We start from the raw sequence: 2,045 nt of genomic DNA, 5'->3' as shown, positions 1-2,045 counted from the left end.
GTTGCTGTCAGTCTATAGTTCCTAACACAACAACATTTACGTTTATTTATATATAAACATATAGTCTAGATATACAGAATTGTACATATAAAAGTAATGCCAGTTTATAAAAGTTTAAAGTTTATTAAAATCAACGTCTTAGGATACTCTCTCAAGGCAATAAACAAACGATCTTATTTGCTGCAAATTGAAAGATTTTAAGGCATTTTTATTTTAAGACATTAAATCCACATACTTTACAATAACACGCATATTATATTTTTCATTATCTTTGTCTTCCTCAACAAAAATGTCAAGAAACCGTCAATTTAACTATATATTTACCATTACATATTGTGTTCCTACTGCATTCATCATGTTCACAATCATTTTTCATGAATTTGTTCAAAAGTGTCACCATATGCCTCAGTTTCTTACTATCTAGAAATTCTTGCCATGACCATCATTCTCAAAGGTAAAATATCTTCCACCCATTCATTCGGAGATTGCGTCATTCTCTCCCACAGGGCTGCTTCAGCAACATTAGAGTCCATCCAGTTCACTTCACTGCCATAACTTTTACCTGCAATAATACTGACAATCAGTTGTGACAATTTTACACATTTTTTAAGTATGGTTGTAATTTCTCTTTCAATTACCTGTTCCTGGACCCAGCCTAATGCCTCCAATGAAGTGGTTGTTGAGTCTGTCGTGATCCCACATAGTAAGCTCCACGCAGGCCTCTTTGAGGTCCTCTTGCCTGAAACCATCATACACCATGGTGTGATTAAACACTGGGTTAGATGCCCTCTTCAACACTCTGGTCTTCTGACGGCTTTTCCGGCTGGTATCTGGGAGGACTGTGCTGAAAAGACCAAATTCACACGTGATGGGCATCCCACATTTAATGATCCAACATGTATACAAATATATCCAATAAAACAGCTATAAATACCATTTGACAAAGGGGTCAATGGCAACACCTCTGGTAATAGGCAGATTCTTGCATTCTTTCACCCATATTTGCACCTCACCATTCCCCTTGTTCTTGTGACCTACAGAATTAACATGTTATCAGAAAGAAAGATGCTTCTAAAAACATATTTTTAGTCAAATACAAAGTGTCAGCATCTTACTGTGAGAAGTCTGTGGGACAAAACGCAGAGCGACTTTAATCTCTGCACTCATTTCTGCGCTGCCGACAGAATGTTTTGGGCTGGTGGGAACCTGGCCCTGGGTTGATAAAGAAATACATGCTTTAGTGGAATTCCAACAAACATGGCCTCATACTCTTTAGCACAGGATTTTAGATGTGTTGTTCACAGACTTCTCAAGAAAAGCACTTTAGAAAAATGTTTTGCTGTCCATATCTTCAACAATATTAACCTAGATACAGATTTGATCTGTGGGCCACTAGTTAAAGAGTATCCTAACAGGTTATTTTAACCAAATAGACATGACTATTGTTATCTCACCCTTCCTTTAAGTAAATATTCATTCATCTGAGTGTTACTGAAATCCCATTCGGCCAAATCGAGCTCAACCTCTCCAAGGAACATGTTATGCCCAAATGTCTCGTTGTGCCACACAGAGGTGTTCAGCTTCTGGGTTTTCAACGTCTCCACTGGAATCTTAAACTGCATGGAAAAGACAACTTTGATCATCAAATTCAAAACATATCTGAAGAAGTTTATAATTCTCATACCCGTAGTATTTCATTGAAAGTTGGATCCAGAGTCTTCTTCCTCACGCATGTTTTTTTCTTTCCATATTTTGCTTTGTCAGGTAACAAGTAACATTTAACATATCTGAAGTTCAATCAAACAAAGTACATATATGATTGTTTATCTATCTTGAGAGAAGCTATATTCTTCTGTTGACTAATATTATTTCACTTACGGATCAGATCGGTTCCTCTTAACATCCGCCACAGCGAGGTCCTTGCATTGCACAACAAAGACGTGGAACTCTCCCAGTTTTTGCAAGTAGTGAATGGCGAACTGGATTGTGCCTTTGACCTCCACATTACCAAACTCACTACTGTAGATGCTCATTACACTGCCAGT

The 2,045-nt window shown here is 37.5% G+C and overlaps 1 protein-coding gene across 1 annotated transcript; it reads right to left on the bottom strand.

The window, feature by feature from the left end:
• Positions 1-187: 187 nt before the first annotated feature.
• Positions 188-2,042, bottom strand: LOC107580389 (synaptotagmin-like protein 2; the record flags this gene model as incomplete). The annotated part of the gene is made up of 7 exons (XM_016266098.1): positions 188-562; positions 639-844; positions 935-1,034; positions 1,116-1,212; positions 1,455-1,616; positions 1,685-1,787; positions 1,879-2,042. Coding segments are annotated over 7 exons (978 nt in total), but the record flags the coding sequence as incomplete, so codon positions are not given.
• Positions 2,043-2,045: the final 3 nt, after the last annotated feature.

The sequence above is a fragment of the Sinocyclocheilus grahami genome, unplaced genomic scaffold (genome assembly GCF_001515645.1).
Source record: "Sinocyclocheilus grahami isolate Dianchi unplaced genomic scaffold, SAMN03320097.WGS_v1.1 scaffold32491.1, whole genome shotgun sequence".
In the NCBI taxonomy this organism is placed as follows: Eukaryota; Metazoa; Chordata; class Actinopteri; order Cypriniformes; family Cyprinidae; genus Sinocyclocheilus; species Sinocyclocheilus grahami.
The sequence above is the reverse complement of the archived record's forward strand: the minus strand, read 5'-3'. Positions and strand labels throughout refer to the sequence as shown.